The following is a 21,620-nucleotide window of genomic DNA, read 5'->3' as shown; positions in this document are numbered from 1 at the left end:
AAATCTAATACAAGGTTGTCCTAGGTTGTTATTAAAGTCATTTAGAAATATTTAAGATACAACTAATACATGGTCTAAGGGTCATGATTTTATAAAAAAATCATCAAATTCACTAAGATTTGCAATTTATTTTGTAGTTGTTAAGTTATGATATCTTCAATTTTTATAACAAAGGCTTGAATTTAATGCAAGGTTGTCTATAATAATATTTAAAAATATTAAATATATAATATTATAATTAAGTCTCAAAGTTGGATAAAATTAAATAATTAAACAAAGATTAATAATTTTATTCATTTTATTGTAATTTAAAAATATTATTCATAGATATCTATAATAAATTTGATACTTACTTAACATTTTTAATGTATATTATTATATACAAAATTACATTTTTTAATTTAATTTTATCTGAAAAAAATAATTCAACCTTACATTTTATTTCTGTTAGGAATAAAACTGTAAAATAGAAAAATTATTATATTATATAATAATAAACATTAATATAACACTAACCATCTCAACTAAAAATTGTTTTTCATATGCTATGATTTATTATTGAATTCAAATTATATTTATACAATAGATATAGACTATTTATATAATTAAACACAAAAATAAATTTAAAACTCAATTGATTTACTTTTGAATGAATTTTTATTAAATAAATGTAGTTTTTATTTACTGATTCACATTTTTACATTTAACATTATTGTAAAAATGGAATATTTAATTTTATATTTATCAACATAGTAACTAAAAAACATAATCATAAATATAATTTAACACATACATTACACTATTGCTTACAATTAAACTTAACTTTATAACATTTCCAAATTAAATTGACATAGTACCATAATTAATTGACATAATACAATATAATAATTGACATAGTTTAGTTAGTGAACATTTGTATGTTAATAGATTCAAATTACAATCAATCAGCTATAAAAAAAATAAAATATTTCTCTTAAATAATAACAAAATCAGATTCTATAGGAAGACAATAATTATAATTAACAGTATCATAAACAATTTTTTATCTCATTAGTTATTGCTAGTTATCCAAATTCTCAATATATTAATTAAGTTTATGAAAATACTATATTTTTAATAAATGCTTGTACTAAATAAATACCCATATAGTATTAATAACAACGATGTATAAACATGTGTATAAATTATGACTTAGCAGACAACTGAATTCACTTTTAACACTAAATAGTTAAGTATAAATTTCAACAAATTAACGTACTGGAATACAATTTGTATAACGAATCGATAGATACAATAGTGTTTATTTTTATTTTCTATCATCTATGATAACAATTTTAAGTTAACCATGAATTTATTAACGTTTAAACAAATGAACAATGAATTATGCTATGATTGTAGACATCGAGCTTTTAATGGCATCTCTTGCGTAAGGTATGTAAGACAAGGAGTACCAAGTCAATGCGAGAAATTGAAAAATAATGCAAAGAAAAGTTAATGGGGCATTTTTCATCTGAAATTATTAAAATACAAAATAACATAACAATTAATTCAATAAAAAATTCTGATTGCAACTTACGCCAATTGCAGCAACTAATGTAAGGACAATCATTGCAAGAGCAATGATGGTTGCAACAATTCTAGAGGACGAAAACATCTTTTTTATTTGTTTTACTGGCCCCATTAAAAAACAAGTACTGAAAATTAATTAAATATATGTATATAATATTATAATATATAAAATTATAGTATATAATATTTTATTGTATTTTACCTAAGAAGCGATGTAATATTTCCGAGTGTGTAAAAAATACCAAATACGGCAATTTTTCTATGTAGAGGTAAAACTAATGCTGTGGCACCCAATAATGAAAAAAAAATTCCAATTACAAAGCATGCAATAAATCCTTTTATACGAGTAGACCATTCTAATGATGACATTTGATTAACATTCTGCAAACAGATACAATTACAATTCAAGTTAATTATCTAAAAATGTGTCATATGAGTAGATTAGGAATAACAATTGTTAAATAAAAATAAAAGTGAATATATTAAATATTAATAAAAAGGTTACTAATTTATAGATACTGATTAACATTTTAATTATTATTTAATTACAACATAATTTCAATTATTAAATTAAAAGTATGGATAGGAATGAAATTAATTCAAATATATAAGTCCAGATTAATATATTTGTACTATTGTACTCATGATCAAATTATATTATTTTCAAATTCCATATATGTTCACCCCTAATTGAGTATTAGAATACAATTTTTCAAACATTTAAAATAACAAAAGTTGTATATAAGAGTTAGGTGTATACTACTATACAGGTTGATTTTTAAATATAATTATATAAGTAATAAATTATTAAACATCCTGTAAACAATTTTGAATTAATAAGATAGCATATAAATATCATGTCCCAATTTGTGGAATTCAAAATCTGTTAGGCAACCTTAATAACTATACTACTTATACTAAATGCCCATATTAACAGGGCCATATTACCACTTAAGCTGTTTAGGTTACAGTCTAGGGCGGCAAATTTTAACGGTCGAAACGAAATAGCTTTTTTTTTTTAGGTGGTAAATTTATTTCAGTCTATGAGTGGCAAAATCCGTAATCCGGCCCTGCATATCAAAATCATTGGGTTATACTATAGACATTAATTAACCATTTTGTAACTTGATTTTATAAATGTTGTTTTTATAAAAGTTAACATTTATGAAGTTAATGTTCTAAAATTTGCTTATTATTAAGTATGTTAACCACAGATATATAAAATTTTTTAGTATTTTTATTATCAGTGATGTTAACAATGATAATATTATTTAGACTAAAATCAATAGCACAACATAAAATTGTTTGTAATGAGAAAAATTTACTTACAGGCAAAATTCCAGTAGAACTATCATTGTCTCGATCTTGACCACTCAACGCTTTTCTTAACATGTCCATATTTATATATTGTCTATGAAACAAAATATATTTATTAACTAAATATTATAAAATATTTTTATAATACTCTAATCAATAGAGCTAGAACTTGAATATTCGTTATCCAATTTTAGAGCATAAAAAAATTAATTTTGTATTAAAGAAATTCGATGCTTTGTAAAAATATTTAGGATAAGATTAAATAAATTTAATCTACGTAACCGTAAATAATAATAATGTATTAATATGTAACCTGTAGTAGTGGCAGCAGTAGTAATAGTAGTAGATGGTAGTTAAACGTATAATATACAATCAAGTGTGTTGTAATTGTTTTTAGACTTGAAGAAGTTACAGTTTAAGATTTTTATTTTATTTTGGAGTTATTCTAGTTAGGTTTTTTATTACGATTTATTTATGAGGAAAAAATAGAAAATAATTGTTTTTTGTTATTGAAATAAATTTTAAACATTGATAAGAGATAAGGGCACACCGCGCGCCTGAGTGCCTGACTCGTCGTGTCGGAAAAGCGACGAGGCAACGCGATTCCGATCGTGGTGTATGTGGTAGTGGTGGTGGTGACTGACGGTAGTACACAGTACACTCCTTCCTTTGCGTAATCGTCACCCCACCGCCGCACCGTACGTTGTCGACAACTGTCTGCGCCGATTTGTATTTACTATAATATTTTACTATTCATTAATTATTAGGTTTTGGGCGTTTAGTAGTGTTAGTACGACAGTACGGTAGTAACCGTCGAGCCCATTGGTTTGGTGATGTGGGTTTGTGTCGTTTGTGAATTGTGCGTGTTATATCCAACTAGCTTGTCTGGATAAATACCGAAAATAGACGTGCGGGATCGATTATTATAATATGTGACGGATCATCCGAAATGTGTTAGATATAGCGAAATTAAACCGCGATTAGACCTTGGAACGGTTGTGCGTTTTATTGACTTGTTATCATCATACAAATAATTCGATTAAACCCGTCGCAAATAATAACTGCATATATATACTCGGTCGTGCCATACATAATATTATAGGTACTTATTATAATGTTTCGTAGTATATATATATATAAAATATATACTATACACTAAAGTATTGAACACATCAATTATATGCTATATAGTACTGCATTCTGCGTATTTAATACTTAATCATATTTATTTTATTTCAGTACCTATTATTCATATTAAATCATTATAAATTATAATCTATACGTCGATTCTTTTTATAATTATTGTTAATATAATTTAATTAATTTTAATTTGTTTTAAAATTATTTTTGTTTGTAGTTTGAGCGATTCTTTGGATATTTATGGGATGTAATTCGAGCAAAAGTACGTCTAAAGCTGTACACAAAAAAAAAATACTACCCATCATGAGCTTCCTGCCGTCCAGCAATGTAAGAATAATAGTATTATTTTTCGTTTTTACATCTTTTGAGATGTTCATAAAAGAGACGAATAATAAGTTAAAAATATACTATGTGGTTGTTTTAAAATGCATTGTATGATTTTTACATGAAAACTGATTGATAATATGTTTTGTGTAATAAAATATATTAATAGGTACAACAAAATATAATGTAGTGTAGGTATAATATTGTAATTGTATACCTCAACTTGCAATAACTGCCAACTTGTGTAACTCATTTAATCTAAATTACGATTTTGGTAGAACTATAGGTAAACAATTTATTTTTCAGCTATTCTCAAAGTATAATATAAATTCCATTAGGTAGGTACATAATTTATATTTAAATATTTTTAATTTTTAATTCTATATTCAATTGTTACATAAAATAATTTCCTGTTCATATAATTTTATCATAATTACGACATTATACGTTTTGTAATCGTTCAAGTTATTATAATTTATAACCATTGTTATAAAGCATGTTTATATGAATACAAAACAATATACCTACCCATATAAGCATACTAATATAATATTATTTGGTATGGATTTCATTTTCACTATCCTTTGTGAATGAATCATTGAAATTCTAGTATATTCAGTTTTATCTTTTTAACTAACATTTCACAGATTACATTTCAAGGTTTTTGTTATGGAGACATGTGTCAACTTGTTAAACAATAGAAAGTGAAGAAAACAACGTAATAATATAATAGAAGAAATTATTCTTTTCTATAAAAAAATTTCCTTGGTGACTTTCATCTTTTCAAGTGTTTGTTAAAGCAATAAAGCCAAATAAGTTAAGTTACAGGTATATTAAAAAAAACAAAATGAATATTAAAATTAATCCGTTATGGCATTATCTAATATGTTAATCAGCTATGTGAATTATATTTATACTAACATCCTACAGTTAATATTAATATTATTAATAAAAATTGTTGGGGAAATAGAAAATAAAAATAAATAATGATGACTCATCATCTTTTTTTCCGAGATCATTTCTACCCTCTTCAACTTAGTATGTTCTCGGTATTGATCCACTTTACTGAGCATGTCCAGTAGGTGCGTTTATATAGCACCTTACCAACCCCCCGGGCTTTCATAATATGTGCCTATTCGTATTCAATTGCAGTGGATTTTCGCATTGTTTCTATACTTATTTTTTCTAGTGTGCATTGTGCATGCATTATTTATTGACAAATCACTACATTTAAAATTCAAATGATTCCATCGAATAAAAAGTTCTAAGTACAATTATTTATAAAATGTTAATACATTATTTCGGTTGATAATATTAATTATAGTGTTGCAGTATTTTATAAACGTGCTCATTGTAAAATAATATAAATGAGTAATACGTGATAGTTTATTTAATAGTTTAAATGTTTAAAATATAACTTATCAAATAATAAAATCAATATTTGTTAGTAACTTTGACATCGAGTTTTTCGTATATTATTGTGTTAAAATTCCTTATAAATAGCATTGCAGACTTGCAGAACTAAATACAATTTAAGTGATATTAAGGTGATATTATTTTAAACCATGTTGCATAATTGTATGTACTTATCAGAATTGCATTAGACAAGAAACTTCAAGAAAATATTACAAAAAAACTTCAAAATAATGGTAATATTATTTAATCTACTAGAATTGTTTTCTAAAAATATTCAATAACTTATAATTTATTGACAAGTAGAAATGTAAAATACGTGTATCATATTGTGTTTTTTTTTTAAATTTCCGTCTATCATAATATAGGATATACACATTAGCGCAACTAGGCCAAAAAATTTTAGCGGAATGCTCTACTCTTTACAATAAATTTATACTGTATACTGTATAGTTATTTAGTTATGTAAATATCAATATTAGATACATACATTGTAAACTTAATAAAATAAAATTTCTTACAAGATTTTACAACTTTAAAACTAAATTTAGGGGAAGTTAAATCTATATTTACATTAATGAGTATATCAATCTATGATAAAATTCTAAAAATTATTTTAGATCTTATAACTTGAATACAAATAAAATATCGTAAAAAAGCCAAATATAAACATAGATAATTTTCTTAACTTTAAATTTTGTCATTAGTCAATTCATTGTATTATTAAAGTAAAGAACATTACATTGGTTCTATTGGATACAAATTTGAATATATGTGTGAAATAAAACTAATAGTGCGTTGACATGCTCTTAAAAGGATGTTACGCCCGCATAGTATCTTAGTCATACAAACGTAAACGTACGATATATCAAATTTGTTTATAACAGTTTCAATTTTCTACTATACTTGAGAAAATTTACCTATTATCAAACTCTCACTGGTTTTTTTTTTTACGAATTTTTAATTTTGTAGCAAGTAAGTTTAAAATATTACAATTAAAAAATGCTCATAACGTGCTCTTGAGGACTTCGTATCCGCATGTGTTGTCTCCGTCTTGCTAACGTATAATACTACAATACATAGACAATTTGCTTTTAGCACAACCCATTTAGGCTTTTATTGATATTTAAATTTTATAGTGAATTATGACATAAGCATTTTAAAGTTTTAATATTTCACATAGCGAACTAATTTAGTTTAAAATTAAAATACCAATAAAAGTCTACTTAATGCCATAGATAATATGGTTAACTTTATGTTTGATAATTATTGGCAAATTGACTAAAATTATAGTTAAAAACATAAAATGGATTTTTCTGAACTCAAATTTGCTATGGTAGTATGGTGTACGTTAGTAGGACGAAGACAGCAATACAGCACATGCGGGTGCGACGTAATTTTAAGAATTAAAATATCGTAAAATATTAAATAACCCACGAAAAATCGTAGAACTGATTTCTAAAACCAATCATTTCAATTCACTATATTATTAAATTTAACCATTGTTAAATAAGTAAATAAGTGCACTCAAAATTGGAATTGATGACTACAAATTTGTTATGTTGTATACCTACGTTCTTAGGACGTATTGTGGATGTAAATGTGGCATCATCTTAACATTCTTAACTCTTAAGTAAAGTACTTATATTAATTAATAGTGCAATTGATTATAAATTATAATTATGTATTAATAATTTTATTTTTTTTTAATAATTACTTTATCAGATTTTAAAATATGAAATCCTATATTACATTTTTTATAATACATTTTGGCATTTTGATCTATAACTATAATATATTGATCTTTTTCAAAAATTATATTTAGAAAAAAGTGATTAATTAAGAAAATATATTGCAGTGTCTAATATAATACACTCTAAACTAGGTATTTATCTAATAATTGATAACTATCACATTGAAAATGTTAATGATGTGCCTTACTGACTAGTGCAACTTTAGTTACAAGTTATTACTTTAAAAAAATATAAAGAAAACAAAAATATTTCGTGAAGATTAAATTATTTTATTTTTATAAAAAAAAAAAATGTTCTTCTCAATTTATCCAAACATCCTATGTCTTTTTCATTTTTCAAAATGCCGCTATAGCTAAATAGTTAAATAGTAATTTCTTATTGAAGTGTACAAACAATAATTTACGAATATTGAATAATTTTATCATTTCAGTTATTATTACATTGCAAAGTTTAATATTGTGATTTGTTATATTATATAGGTAGGTTTTAATATTAGACGTTAATTTGATTATTAGTTAATAATATCTTATGATGACTATACGAAATGTTATTTGATTAATAATTTTAAATAAATTACTGCAATAAATAAAAAAAAAAGTTTTAAAATTAAAAATGATTTTATCAATTTGTTATCATGATCGGATTATTTCTGCTATTGTGACTATTATTTATTCTAGGTAGTATTTTTTATCCAATGCATTATAGATGCTTTGGTGTATAAATGTATATTACAATAATCAGTCGGAACAATGATTTCCGGTAGTGGGGAACAATGAGTATTCGTTTTGAGAAAATTATTTTCGTGGTATAATAATGATTTAAATGTGAAAATGGTTGTCTATCTGTATTTTTAATCGCATATATTGTTTAAGACATGCTTCATTCTTCTGATTTCTAGTTTATCGCGCATACATTCATAATTAATATTATTCTTTATATATATATTGGAGTAGTTTGGAATAAGTTATAATTTTAAAGTTTAAAATGCATACTAAATTAAAGTATTATATTAGTAACTTATGTGATTTATATACACAAATTGATGAAAGTAATATAAACTTAATAGACAATAGTAGTGTTTATATTATTGTACAGGTACGTATACTGTATAGCAGTGCCGTATCCAGGGGGGGGTGCTTTTTGTCTTAAGCCCACTCCGAAAACTTTTATTTTAAATAGTATGTGTATATATATATATATGTTTTTAAATTATTTCTTATTTTCTTATTGAGTCAAATATGAATGTTTAACCCCCTCCCCCCCTGAAAACAAATCCTGATGTATAAATACTAAATAATTAAGAATTTTCCAATTTGGTATAGGTAGTACGTAAAAAAATATGGATGGTCAAATAATCGTAGTCAAATGCATACATTAATTGACAATATTATTAAATATTTAAACTTTACCAAGTTTTTAAAATATAATATCAGAATTTTCCAAAATGATACGCGAATTCACAATTTTTTGATTAACTAATTAGTTATATTAAATTAAAAATACATAATAGGTCCCTACTATACTATCTATTCAGATTTCAGGTAATACTGGTAATATAGGTACAGAATACTTAATAAAGAAAATATTTAAGTATTTAGTAAATTTCTAAAATCAATGATAACTATTAATTAAACATCCCAACAATTTAATATTTTAAGCTAAGACATTAACAAATATAGCCTATATTTATCATTGTTCAACTATTTTTTTAGTTTGAAAAAAAAATTGTTGAACAATGATTAATGTTGTGCTATTGTCTTTGTCCTTGATCCTTTTGATTAATACTAATTTAAATTGCTTTTAAAAATATAGTTTAGGTAAATATTTATAGTGGTTTAATGTAGTCAAGATCACCTAGTTACACTTGCCTTATATATACAATATGCTGGATATACAGTATACCTTTTTAAGCCTAGTTAGTAGTTAATAAATGATAAATATATTTAGTATGCCCATATTAAATTATTAAAACATAATTCAGGTCATTGACAGTGCCTTACTAATTTAATGTTCTCTTATGGAATAGGGAATGGGAATGGCCTCATGTTTACAATAACTCATGCCTATATTATACACATCTATGACCATATGGTATTCTAGTGTATTACACAATATTTCTCACACCCGTGTAATACTATATTGTTAATGTTACACAGTTGAGTTATTACTTATGTATTTTATTTTAGGCTAATCAATACCCTAAAAAACAGATACCAGCAACCAAAGGATTAGCATCGTCTTTTGGGTTCAAAAAAACAACCCAAACCAATAAGATCAGACCAATATCAGCTCCTATTCAATCTGTTGAAAAGCAAAACAATTTTGAATCTAAAATGTTACCCAAACCAATGTCAACACCTACAGAAAAATGTTCAAGAAGTATAGCTAAAAGTAATACACCTTCTCCCAACAGGTTTGTACTTAACTTTACAAAAAATTGTAATTGTTATTAAATTCCTTATTCTCAATTCAATTTTTTTTTCATATATAGATTTGGATTCTGTAAACCAGCAACAAAACTTGTTCAACCCACTACACTAGTAACACCAAAAAAAGTAGAAGTGGAAAGAAGAAGTCAATCAGAACCACAAAAAAGGGAAATTCCTAAACTTTTATCAAGTGGCACAAAATTTGCTGTATCCAGAGTTACCTCTAGTCATTTACCTAGGCCTCAAATACCGATCAGATATCAAGTGTCTAAAAGTCCCAATAAAAGTGCTAAAACGGCTACCAACATGAGACTAAAAAATGAAGCAATTAAACAAATGCAACAAGGAGTGACCATTCGAAAGTTATCCGACTCTGTTGAATTTACTGAAGTTATTGCTTTTAATAGACCATCAAGGCTTACAATAAATTCAAATGCCAAAGGTTCTTTAATTAGAGAAAGAGCTAATAAATACTTGAGGTTAGTAGTTAATATATTTATAATTTAATACATTACTTATGTTTTCATTGAAAACTTATTTTAAATAGACAAGTATCAAGTTCATCTTCAAAACATTTGACATCGTCTGATGACGATTCAGATTTAAGCAGTTATGAAGAGAAACACGACAAGTAAAACTTTATTTCCATAATAATCTAACTAAAATAATATTATTATTAACAATAAGATAAAATATCTAGTGAGGACCACAATTAAAATAGTACTTGATCACAATCCGTATATGCTCGATAATGCTGTGTAGTGATAAGCATGAAATTCGAGAATCCAAATTATCCTGGTTTGAATTAAATTCATATCCGAATTTATTTTGTTTTTATGTGACTTATAATTATTTTCAATTTATGGTAAAATGAATTATTTTATTTTATTGTAATGAAAATTTAAAAACAAATTAATACATAAGTTGTATGATCTTCAGTATACTTATCATAACTTCAACAGTCATTTATAATTTGTTGAGATCATTTTATTCCTAAATGACTTACAGTGATATTATGCCTATATACTCAATTAATTTATCTTTATTGTATAACAACCTTCAAATGATGATTAAAAAAAAAATTTTGAAGATAAGTTAAGTTTATGCTACAAATTACAATACAATATAGGAATGATACAACAATAATTGTTAATAATTTAAGAATGTAGAATTAAATTTATTAGAATATAAAAATGAATCATTGAATAGCAAAATTTATGTTGAATTATTATTCATACAAGGAAAGCGGCCCAATTTTCTTCTTGGCACACCCCATACAAAATTCCTGCGCGCGCCTATATTAATAATCTTATAACAATTGATAACTTGGAAAAATTTACATCTGATAGTATTTTTTTATTATTTGTTAGTTATACCTGATAATGATTTATGTGATTTTATTATTTAAATCCTCCATAAATAATTTTATTTTATTAAACATTTTAGATAGGACACTGGGTTAAAATATATGTATCTTAGTTTATAGATGTTTCATACTATTAAATACTAAATATTAAATTAATTTTAATTATATTTTAACAGAGAGGAGTTTGTAAAAGAAAAGACTGAACCATTTGATAGAAAAGATACATGTAGTGATGAAGAATATGGACCTGGTGAAGCATTAGCAGTAGAAGAATTCACAGAAATGAAAGATAAAATAAATGTCATTGATAATAAATTTGGTATTTTCTTAAAATAGTGTAAAATTAAATGAATAAAGTCTTAATATAGACTTTTAATGATTTCTGTTATATAGCCAATGTTGATATGTCTGTATCACTACGTGATGTCTTATTGAATATTGAAGATACAACATTTGCTACATTAGCTGCTATGTCTTCTACAATAAGAATTGAGGATGAAACATCACCAGATGATGAATGCTTAAGTCCCACTGAATCAGAATCAGCTGAATTTCCACATAGTAAGACAGGTACATTATATTCTAGTCAAAACAAAAAAAATTTAGGACAAATAATATATGTAAATAATAAAACAAATTAAGTGTCAACAAAGAATTATTTTTAAAGTTATACAATAGAATATTTTCTAATTTTGAATTAAAATCTTCCATTTTTCTAATCAAATATTCATTAATATTACATCAAAAATGTTAATAGTACAATTAATATTATCAAATATTATTTATTTTTAAAATGATAAAATTTTAATATCATGTTAAACTATTACAGTAATATTTATAAATTTCCAATGTTATTAAATTATTTGTGTAATTAATTACATTTTTAATAATTTTTCAAAATTCATACTAATTTTATTCATAAATATAAATAAGAATTAAAGTAATTAATTGTTATAGCAAATATGATTTCTCTAAAAAAGTATAGGAGGCGATTACATTTGTATTCTACTTCTACTACTACACTCCATTCACTGTCAGGCATATAAACAGAAAACAAAACCAGGAGGTTTATAATTAATAAAAAAAAAACAAATTAACCTTTTTATATAGCAATGTCAAAAAATAATATTTATTGAAATTATTCTGGGATGTTTATCACTTACATAAATTCTAATTAGAAAATAATTCTTCCCTTTTTTCATTTTGGAAAATGAAAATTATAATAAACATTTATAAAAAAATCTTTTTATATCTAAATGTGTTTGTGCAGTTTTATTATATATATTTGATATAATATGCATTGAAAACAGTAAAATTCTATTTACCCTTACAGAATCTACAAATAATGACAAACGTGACACTATGTCTCCAATTTTGCGATGCAATATCTCCAAATCTGGTTCTTTTTCATCAGACACTAGAGATTTTTTTGATGATGAGATAGCTGATCAACCTGCACTTATGTTTAGTGGACCTCCCTCAGAGTCTTGTAATGCAGAAGACATTGATGATGCTATATTTAGACTTGGAAACCATTCCAGTTGTAACAAAAAATGTAATAATTTATAGATTTATATAGTTTTAAATATTTAAAATTTAAATGAAAAGTATATCATAGTCAGTTTAATGATAATTTTAAAATGCTTATACATTTTTCTCAAATTATAGCCAAATCCTTAAGGAGATCACTAAGTGCTGATGGGTCTTTAAGTGAGAGTCTCAACTCTGATGACCTGATGCTTGATGTTGACTATGATCAAGCAGATGATAAACTTGTCGATCCTGATAATGAAGACCTATTGAAAACACTGGAAAACACCAAACAAAATGCATTTAATGAATGGAAATCTTTGACATCTCCGAGGTGGGTATTGAATAATAATTCAATATTTATGTGGTCTATATGAATGTAATATTATTTAATTATAACGACCGTGTATGGTGTACCGTGTAGACTGTAGAATGTAAACGTAACGTATACATATTACACGCGGACGAATGAGTAAAAAATTGATATTTGGTGGGGGAAAAAATATTTCATTGTTGTATATGAATAAAAAGAGGCAATGTTAATGACCTTGGTCCTGGTCGTGTAACGTTAACGTACCTACCTAGCAGTGTTCTACAACTGCCTGCATCTGAGTCATTAAACCGGTTAGCCATATACCGTGTAGTTTGTTTTCCCGTCACTTATTTTTTCCTCATTTTTTAATAACATAGTATCAAACCTTTCTCCTTAGGTGTTTCTTTTTAGCCATTTCTTAAAAACTATCAAATAAGATTATAAAATAGTACTCTATGCATAATATACATTAAACGTGTTAAAATTTCGAAATGATAAAAGCATTTAACAAGTCAAAACGAGTGTTTAAAAGGTAAATTTAGGCTAAAACTAGTAAAGTTTAAGCGAAATATTTAAATAAATAAGGATAATGTCATGTTTAAATTAAATATGCCTATTACCTCCCAGTATTACCTGTTTACACACATTTATAATCTTTTTATGTATTTAACTTTTTAGAAACAGTAGTAGCTCACTCAAAGATGAAGTAGTTCCAGTCAAAGATGATACAGATTCCAAAGTAAGTAGGAAATTTATTTTAATTTTTGGGCGGTATTGACAATTTTGAGTAATTTTGAAGTGGTTATTAGGGCAGCAATGGGGATGTGTTAATGAGTTTCGATCGATTTCGAGAGGTAACGGACGACATAGCGACTATCAAGAACATGCTATTCGAACTAAACCGTGCCCTAATAGAGGTAATTTAAATTATATTTTTTATTTTTTACTAGTATTTATAATATATTAAAAACGTGTTGATGTTTACAAATTACAAGTTTTTTATATTTGATAATGACTATATAAAATAATGATAAATAGTAATTATAAATAATTTCTATATAATAAATTGCAGCGAGTACCTACATAGTTTAATTTATAACAATTTTAAAAATAGATTACTTCTATTAAAAATAAATAATAAAAACATCACTGACCATTCCAAAATCCAAGGCCTATTTTAAGATAGTTATTTTTAACTATTTTTCAAGGTTGAAAAACAATTAATCATATGTCCTTTAACTAAATTATTTAAGGATCATCATTCGACATTCATCAATATTATTTTTTTATCTCATGTTCTTATGGAAAGTAATTTGTGTGCAATTCTAGGACAAACAAGATATAACGTACCCAGAAGACCAGGAAGTCCATTGTTGTTACGAAAATCAAATCTTGGATTTGAAACAACAGGTTAGTTAAATTATTTTAAATACATATTAGATACATGTCTCCATTTATTTTCTAACTAACTTGTTACTGTTTTAAACATTATTTAATAAATTCAAAATGTGTCTTGTTATTCATTTGAAAATACCTCATTGAATAGAAATTACTTAGATAGAAGCATGATTTGCATGATTATTTTAATGCTAAGCAATTTAAATATGAGGGAAATATGTATTTATAAATATCCCACTGCATTTCGGAGACAAGTATGCATTTTCCTTGATCAGGAGCTGAGTTGCGGATCATCCGTTTCAGATAGCTTATATGGCACAACAAATGGAACAGAAGGACCGTACTATTCAAATGCTCAACGAACAGATAGCTCAACGACCACGGCCATCAATAACAACAATAGAAACGAGAAATGCTGCCACTCAAACAGACAGAGTATGTAAATTTAGGAGTTATTAAAAATCTGATTTTAGGAATTTTTAAGTTTATTTACTTAAACCATATTTAAATTCTTGAGATTTGTTGCACGGTACTTTACGAGACTACAGCTATTATCGCGACACCACTCAAGACTACCTCTGTTATCTAAGACTCATAATGTGCACACTTTCCTATTATCACAGACTACCTTATTTTTATTTATATTATTAAGAAGATGTTGTACCCGTTGGTGAGACGTTTTCTTAACAATTTAATCATATTTAATTCTTAGATATTTTTTTTTTTGAGCTGTAGGTATCAGGGGGATGGCTACATTCGAATTATATACATAAAAAAAAATAAAGAAAAGATTTGAATACCCAGTAATCATTTGTAATATATTTTACATGGTGCACGCCACAAGTTACGTGCTACAGCCTTACTTGGTGTACGATTAGTAAAGATCACACGTCTATATCAAAATTAATTAAACGACAAACACCACAACTTTCATTAGACTAGATTAATGCGGAATTTCTGCAAAACAGTCTACTTTCCGTGACCTGAGAAACATCAGATTACAAAAACTAATAATATAATGTAATAGATTATAGATATAAAAATTGTGAATTGCGACGCTAGAACGCAGTGCATGGATATCGATATATCGTTCAGCTAATTGTGGTAGTCGCGATAACTGAGGTAATCTTGGGTGATAGTCGCGAGAAAAAAGCCGTAGTTTCGACAGTTTCGTATAAAAGGAATGTACCTGTTGTACCACTTGAGTGTCCTCAGTCCTGTAGATTTACAAATTTCTGTTTTTTAAATGAAAACTAGCGTATAATTTTTCTGAAAATGTTACTGAATCAAAATTAAAATTTGAACAAATAGTTGTTTATTAATTATTTAACTTAGTGTTCTGAAGAAAATAATTTTGAAAGATATGAATCTTTAACATGTTTTAATTTGTAGGCTATACTTAAGAAGTATTATCCTTAGTAAAAGTATTATAATAACTACTTGCTTAAATTTTGAATTTGATATCCATATCAACATTTGTAAAAATAATATCCTTTATAAGTTTATTTTAAATTAAATTATAAAGGATATTACAAACAAGTTTGTATTGTCTCAGGACACTCCTTAACTAGTGTAAACAATTTTATATTATGGTTGAAATATATTTAAAAATTCCAAATTCAGATTTTAAAAATTCAATATTATAAGAAAAATGAGGTTGACCTGTATTTCATACACATATGTATTTGTTTTTGTATTTTAAGTGTCGGTCGACCACAGCTCCAACATTATGCACATTCGATAGAGAAGGACAGGCAAATGGTCGTCCTGTAATAAGGTAACTAATTATTTATTTTATAATTGATGTATATACTCATACATTGTATTAAAATATGATTATTTACACGTGGAATATATGTTTTGTTTATGCAAACAATGACGCGATTTCTGTCAACAATAGCTTCACGTTGGGAAAGGTAGATAAACTAGACATGGTGTTTTGTTTATTCGCAATGTGTGCATTCGATTATTTCTGCTTGTCTATAATAATGCTTTGACCATCTGGCACTCACTCTTATATGAGCATGAAGGTAGTTTAAGTATAGGGTTTTATTGTTTTTTTTTTTAATATTAATGAATTATGAAATTGTATAGAATGTCAATGGAATAAATTATGAATAATTTAAATATTATATTGTGTGTTATGATATACTATCATTTACTACTTTCCTTAATTTAATATTTTGAAATTATGCTTCATTAATTTTTTATTAACTTTTGTAATTTATTAAATTTGTAGGTTTTTCCAATATAAACATTTACATGTAGTTCATATACATTTTAATGTATCATTAAGCATGGTAGTAATTTTCCAAACTACCTAACTATTATTTATTTCCCTCATTGCATGATAATCTATTCCATATTTTTAAAAGACAAGAGACATTTTGAATTTAAATAATTGTAAATTGTACCAGTATGCACTCTTTAAATGATGTAATCATTACAAAAAAAAAAAAAAAAAACCAGTTAACATATTTTCATGTAATTTTTGGTAATGAATTAATTAAAACTTTGTGGTAATATTGTCATTTCATTTAATAAAAAGTGATTAACTATAATAATCAATTAATGGTTTGAAGTATTGCCCTAAAAATATTTGTGTTTACATTTACATAATTTAAATAACAAATGAAGTGAGAGACAATTAAATAAAACAATTTATATCCTTTACATGAAATAGTTTTTTTTTTATTTCGTGAATGCATTTCTTTTTATTATAAAACAATAAATTTTATAATCTTATACATCTCAAAAAAATATAGTTAAAATTAATATACTATAGTCAAACATAATGATAAAAACTAAAACTATGAAACCAAGTAATTAGAACACAAGTGTAAAACTTCACATTGTAAACTCGATTTGTATTTACTTTATTTTTCCCAATAATTAAATTATTAAGTTAACTTATATGAATTTTAGAAAAAATTTTATTTTATATTTTTTAATATAACATAGGAGTCAATCATTTTAACACAAAAAATAAGTAAGAATATTTTTAGATTTGTCAATAACTAAGAATAATTTAAATTATTTAGGTATATAATATATGTTATAATGATTTTTGTTTTCATAATTATTGATTTCAAATAAATTTTATAATGTACACATTAACAATCATTACTCATTACATAAATAGAAAAAACCTGTACCAATGGAAAACTGTTAAAAATATATTAATTTAAAATTATAAAATTACTTCTTTAAAAGCCAAAGAATGAAATATAAAAATTATGTTTAACTGTTGCTGTTATTATTATGTAAAAATACACAAGAAATTTTTGATTGTTTTATTAATATTTTTATAGCAAAAAATAATTCCAATATGATACCTTATGAATTTATCACATATAATTGAAAACTCACAGTGTTATATATTTTTAGGTGCAATGATATGACAGAGAGATCCAAGTCTGTGTCTGGCAATCGTATACGTATCGGCATGCTAAAGCACAAATTTCTCATGGATGCAGGAAGAACGTTACCGAATGTTTGATTTCTTCCAAACGTTCTCTTCGACCAGTATTAACAAAAACATTCCATGTTTAAGGTTCCATTAATAGTTAAATTTAAAATAAAAATTTAAATTACCATTTATTTTCTACAACTAATAAGTTTATCTATTTGTATTATATAAGTTTTGTTTCCAAATGTATAATTTATGTTCTTTATATTTATATATAAATATATATAAAATATATTTATTTTTTGTGTAACTTAAATGTGGGGGTTTTTTTTTGCTTAAAATAAGTAATCTTTTTTCCACTTTACCAAAATCAAACTAGTCAATCTTTGTTTTGTTTATATGAATTATATATTTTGTTTGTGTTACATTAATATAATTTTTCTAGAATTAAATTATGATTTAAATATAAGGGATTTATTTCTTAAAGTAATAACTATTATTTTATGTTGAAAATGTTTTCATTAAATATATTACACTCCCAATAATAATTATATTATTAAATATAAAATTAATAAATATTTAGTTTATTATACCTACCTATGTATTATAAATATAGAATACAATATTTATTAATTTATTATACTCTTTAATTACTGTATTTAGTGGTTATAAGATAAAAATACTTTGTTTATTAACATTATTTCTAATTTGTTATTTTTTCTTTGAAATATTTTTGCCAGGACTTATTTATTACTGTCTCTAATTATTTTTTTTAGTCAATCTTGATCTTTGGTGCAGGTAGTCTAATTGTATTTTATGGACTGCAAGTTTTGTTATTATTGCGATCTGCTTTAATTTATAACAATATACAAAGTCCTATAATATTTTTGCATTTATACTACCTACATTTTTAAATAAACCAATATTAATTTTATTATAGCTCTCTGTGTTCAATACCTTATTATGTTAAAAGTTATCCTGTACTTAAAGCTATTAATTATTATTTTAATTTTTAAAAGTAAATATCTTGAAAAGCTTATTGCCGTATTTTTAGAATTTAAAAAACAGTCCAGTAACTTGAATACCATATAGTATACTAAGAATATGAAATGTGTTTTTGTTCTTTGGTAAAATATTTAGAACAAAACAAGCATGTGTGTTTGTATTATTTTATGTAAATAAGAAACATTTAGGTGTATACCAAATACACTAAAAAATATCATACTATGGAATTTTTATATAGTTAGGTGCCTCATTATTTCTAATGATTAAAAATAAAAGTAACTACAAAAATTAAGTTAAATGCAATCTATTTAATACAAGGTGGATTCCTTGATTCTAAATTTAAATATTTAAAATTTTCTGAATTGTACAGATTTTTTGGAGGTAATATAGGTGTACAATTTCCACAATGGTGAATAGTAACGTATGTTTCTATTGTTTTATTATCTATGAATTATTCAAATAGCTATAGTCTTGTAGTCCATAGCCACAAATATTTATAAATTTACAAATTGATGCCTTCTGTTTGTCTTTTATATCTGTAGAAAACATGCTATTTTATCGTGCTATTATTGATCTATAACTTAAGCTGCTAAATTAACACCAAATTAAATCAATAAATCCTAAAATTATAAAAGATAACAAATATTGATATAAGCTTATGGTGATGAATACAAAGATTTTAGAAAAGACCAAAATTGAAAGGAGGGGTTTTACAAAAAAAAAAAAAATTGGGATGTATAATTTAAAAAAAAGTTGAGCCGTCGCAGGACGCCTGGCAGATGTGAAACATTAAAAATTTTCATTTTGTAATAATGTTGAAAATAGATGGTGAATAAGATGACTATGAAATAACTTCTAAATTTATGTCATAAGACTATTTTTTATTTCCATATGAAATACTTAAAAGATTTACAAAGACATACAAAAATATACAAATGTAATAATGCAACAACTCTAATGAATGTTATCTATTGCTATTTTGTATTATTAACAAACGTTGTGTGTTGCCTTGATGCAGATCGCTGATTAAATTTTGTTGAATATTATCTGAATTCAAATTACTTGGAATCGACTGTACTATTGCTGACTCCATTCTTTCTGCTTCCTCTAAATAATATTCTCTCTGCTGAACGTTTTTTTAATTTTTCTTCTTTTTGCTTCGCGTTGTTTAAGTTGTTTTCTGTGCAATTCCCTGTATTATCGTTGACACTCTTTTTTACGAGCACTCTTCGTGTCTACACTGAAAATTTGATAATTGAAATGAAAAGTTGAATAAAAATCAGTAAATTATCAGAGCAATGAAAATAGTTATAAAATATAACTTTTCACTGGAATGTTAGTTACGCGGTGCTTGATCTGTACTATTAAAATCAGAATAACTTGCCGTAGATTGGAAAAGTAAATTTTGTTTACTTTTCCTTCTTTCTGCTTCACGTTGTTTTAGTTCTTCTCGGTGCTGTTCCCTGTATCGTTGATGCCGATCTTTTTTACTAAGAGCACTGTTATATATATATATATATTATATAATATAATATATTTAATACATAGATATAGAATTATTAAACAAAAGTATTTTTTCAACACATACACACACACTCACATCGCGTTTTATTTTATGCGATTGCCCACGCGTTAGATTTTTCTAACAATATATTAATTTATATAATTCCATTTTTTCACAAATTACATGTATAACATTATAAACTGGCCTTAAGGGGATTCCATCCCGTGATTTTCTGTCTTTGTCTAACACATGCGTGATATAGTATTTTAGACATGGTCTTTGACAAACATACCAATTGATTTAATGAAGCGATAAAAATTCTGAAAACAGATTTGAATTTGTGTTATAAATGTAATTTGTGAAAAAATGGAATTGTATAAATTAACTTAATATATTATAAAATTGTTATTATAACTGCTTCAACAATAACAAGCGTCCATTTACAAACACGCGATTAGAATTTTTTTTCAACAATCAATGAGGTTATTTAAATAAAATATACATATTTTCGTATTACATAACATAAAATAATTTAGCTATTAGCTATATAGTACAAACTTTAGAATAGTTAAAAATGTTTTAAGAATAATGCTAAATATTTTTTATGTATCTTATGTAAGAACATTTTAAATCAAAGACCTTCAACAACTATATTAATAATGATGTACAAAAATGATGATTTCTTTATTACAGTTAATATAACATACATTTGTGAATGAATTTATGTTTTTTTTTACTTACATTTCATAAATATAAATTAAAGTGATTGTGTTTAGTAATGAACAGATGAACTTGTTTGACTCAACTTTAATGCAATGATTTGGGATACATTTGTTGGTTTATTTTCATCCAGTAATTAGTATTCAATAAAGGTAATAATAAATAAAAGATTTTTTCTTATTTTAAATTGTAGTAAATTATTTCCTTATTAGACAATGCTAGTAATTAATCCATGATAAAAAGACCAAAGATGTTATTTGTTCAAACTTCAATAATATTAAATTATTACAATTCATAATAAATTCAATTAAAAGTTAATAAAATAAAAAATTTAACTTTATTATATCATACATATTTTGCTGTGGGGGGGTTGGCTAGGGGGATGAACTGTTTTCTGGGGGGCTATAGCCTCACCTTGCCCCCCCCCCC

The 21,620-nt window shown here is 25.1% G+C and overlaps 2 protein-coding genes across 12 annotated transcripts; one reads left to right on the top strand and one right to left on the bottom strand.

Annotated features, from left to right (window-relative positions):
• Positions 1-1,367: 1,367 nt before the first annotated feature.
• Positions 1,368-3,229, bottom strand: LOC113553973 (vesicle transport protein SFT2A). The gene is made up of 5 exons (XM_026957586.1): positions 3,200-3,229; positions 2,899-2,980; positions 1,772-1,950; positions 1,577-1,694; positions 1,368-1,510 (listed from the first exon to the last, which is right to left on the bottom strand). Exons 2-5 carry the CDS (start codon positions 2,965-2,967, stop codon positions 1,382-1,384), a joined length of 495 nt encoding a protein of 164 aa, XP_026813387.1. The 5' UTR covers positions 2,968-2,980; positions 3,200-3,229; the 3' UTR covers positions 1,368-1,381.
• A 324-nt stretch (positions 3,230-3,553) lies between these two features.
• LOC113553340 lies at positions 3,554-18,355 on the top strand. Of its 11 annotated transcripts, none has more exons than XM_026956631.1 (16): positions 3,555-3,988; positions 4,244-4,353; positions 9,704-9,930; positions 10,009-10,425; positions 10,494-10,577; positions 11,489-11,631; positions 11,706-11,882; positions 12,646-12,867; positions 12,981-13,176; positions 13,834-13,894; positions 13,965-14,072; positions 14,485-14,565; positions 14,829-14,988; positions 16,257-16,330; positions 16,454-16,469; positions 17,941-18,065. In XM_026956631.1, the coding sequence occupies exons 2-14, from the start codon at positions 4,267-4,269 to the stop codon at positions 16,295-16,297; spliced, it is 2,004 nt and encodes a 667-aa protein (XP_026812432.1). In that variant the 5' UTR covers positions 3,555-3,988; positions 4,244-4,266; the 3' UTR covers positions 16,298-16,330; positions 16,454-16,469; positions 17,941-18,065. The 11 variants fall into 11 exon arrangements, with proteins under 11 accessions (XP_026812435.1, XP_026812432.1, XP_026812431.1 ...); XM_026956629.1 differs by having other exon boundaries at positions 3,556-3,988; positions 14,857-14,988; positions 17,941-18,084; XM_026956630.1 differs by lacking the exon at positions 16,454-16,469 and having other exon boundaries at positions 17,941-18,078.
• The last annotated feature ends 3,265 nt before the right edge of the window (positions 18,356-21,620 follow it).

This window comes from Rhopalosiphum maidis, chromosome 2, assembly GCF_003676215.2.
Source record: "Rhopalosiphum maidis isolate BTI-1 chromosome 2, ASM367621v3, whole genome shotgun sequence".
NCBI classification, from domain to species: Eukaryota; Metazoa; Arthropoda; class Insecta; order Hemiptera; family Aphididae; genus Rhopalosiphum; species Rhopalosiphum maidis.
This window is presented reverse-complemented; position numbering and strand designations above follow the sequence as displayed.